The sequence below is a fragment of the Chaetodon auriga genome, chromosome 13, assembly GCF_051107435.1.
Source record: "Chaetodon auriga isolate fChaAug3 chromosome 13, fChaAug3.hap1, whole genome shotgun sequence".
Taxonomy (NCBI): domain Eukaryota; kingdom Metazoa; phylum Chordata; class Actinopteri; order Chaetodontiformes; family Chaetodontidae; genus Chaetodon; species Chaetodon auriga.
Genome location: NC_135086.1, coordinates 4,381,212 through 4,383,124, shown reverse-complemented (window position 1 = coordinate 4,383,124; position 1,913 = coordinate 4,381,212). Strand labels below are relative to the sequence as shown.

Below are 1,913 nucleotides of genomic sequence, written 5' to 3'. Positions count from 1 at the left end.
GTAGCGTCGCTTCCACCCTGTACAGAGTGTCACATGTCCGCATTTCGAGTGATCCGCCTCGCATGAGTGTGTCAATCAGTACAGTTATGTTATAAGGCAGCCAGCACAGAACAAACGCTAACACCACTGCCATGATGACGCGTATGGCCTTCTGCTTTTGTTGATTACGGGTGTGAACCAGCGTCGCCAAAGTCCAGCCGTAGCACACGGTCATCACCACCAGTGGCAGGAAAAAGCCCATCGTGTGACGCAGAACGCGAATGCTAACGCGCCAGTGGTTGCTGCTTTCGCCAGTTAGGTTTTCATAGCAAATGGTCTGATCCAGGCCGGCAGCATGCATGGTCTGCTTCTGGATTGCCACGGGTAAGGACAGCAGTGCGGCCACCAGCCACACCACGCCGCACACCACTCTCACCAAAAAGCGATTGGAGGACAGGACACGTGTGGCTCTCACAATGGCAAAGTGTCGGTCGATGCTGATGCAGGCCAGCAGGAAGACGCCGCTGTACACAGATGCCTCCTGAAAGCCTGACAGCACTTTGCACAGGAAGTTGCCAAAAATCCAACCAGAATGAGTATCGACAGCCCAGAACGGGAGGGTAATGCTGAAGAGAAGGTCTGCCATCGCCAGGTGCATCAAGTAGATATCTGTGCTGGCTCTGCCTTTCTTCATGTAACAGACCACATAGACCACGACACTGTTGCCTACCAAGCTGAAGACAAACACCAGGATGAAGGTGATCATCAGGCCCAAGTTGTTAAATCCAGGCACATTTATATCGCAAGGAATAGAGGAGTCATCCTCATACGCAGAGAGCGTAGAATTGTGAAGGGAACTGAAGTAAGCTTCATCGAAGTAAAATCCCTCTGTAGTCAGCAGCTAAAAAAATACAAAACAAAATGGTTAGAGTTTGCTCAGTTGTCCCACAGATAACTCCATGCAAATCCACACACTGTGTTCTACTGATTTAACAAGCACCATATGTTCATTGGTGAGCTTTAAGAGGTTACCTTTGAACAGTACCACGCTTGTTCCCACCTCCTGTTTCCAGCGTTTGTGCTAAGCTAAGCTAACCAGCCACTGACTGCTACCTTACAATGAACAATAACACTGAACTATTTCTTAGCCTTACGAGCAGAGGTCTTTTATTTTGCTCACATTTAGTGCAAATTTGAATGAAACTTCACAGTCAATTCAATGTCCTATCCACAACTAGAAAATAATATATAAAAAAAACAACAACAACAACTGGAATTCCATTGTTTACCTCTTTCCCTCCTTCTTGTTGATTGGTTAGGACCAAACACAAAACGCTAATGATGAAAAGTTGCAGCTCCATCCCTCCTTTCTTGAGGTACATGGCTTAACATGAATAGAGCTGTTCAGCAAAGAGTGTTGTCTCTGTTTGGAGACGTGGTACAATGCTTTGAGTGTGTCGTGTCAGCTTGCATCATTTCAACGGAAGTATAGAAAACCACTAATATTATCTATCTTAAGCAATCTCCATGAATACTGTAAGACTTCTTTCAGGTTGTCTTTTTTTTTCTTCACCTTCGTCTTTGATCTCACAGTTACATGCTGAATGTGGCTTTGCTGCTAGTCGAACCTGCAGAGTGAAGCTGATAATGTGATAGTGAGTTACTTCACATGATTTTCTCTAGAAAGATGCACAGCTATGAAATAAAGAAAAAATAGAATAAATCGCAGGAGCACAACACAGCTGCAACCATTTATAACTGCTGACTACAGAGCAGTTTCAAATGAGCAAAATACTAGAAAACACTGTACATAAACAATTGGAAAATTTGATTTCTGCAGTGCATATAATGATCCTCGGACTTGTTTCAGATTTAACCGTCGAACTGAAACTGCCCTTATCGGACTAACCAGTGACCTCAAGATCAAGGCTGAT

The 1,913-nt window shown here is 44.5% G+C and overlaps 1 protein-coding gene across 1 annotated transcript in view; it reads right to left on the bottom strand.

The window, feature by feature from the left end:
* The window catches only part of cxcr2 (chemokine (C-X-C motif) receptor 2), a 1,543-nt gene extending 203 nt beyond the window's left edge, over positions 1 to 1,340 (bottom strand). Inside the window, exons 1-2 of the mRNA XM_076747620.1 lie at positions 1,269 to 1,340; positions 1 to 880 (exon numbers count right to left, since the gene is read on the bottom strand). The exon at positions 1 to 880 is cut by the window's left edge and continues 203 nt beyond it. Coding sequence (XP_076603735.1) covers positions 1 to 880; positions 1,269 to 1,340 — 952 coding nt within the window. The remainder of the gene's footprint in view (positions 881 to 1,268) is intronic.
* Positions 1,341 to 1,913: the final 573 nt, after the last annotated feature.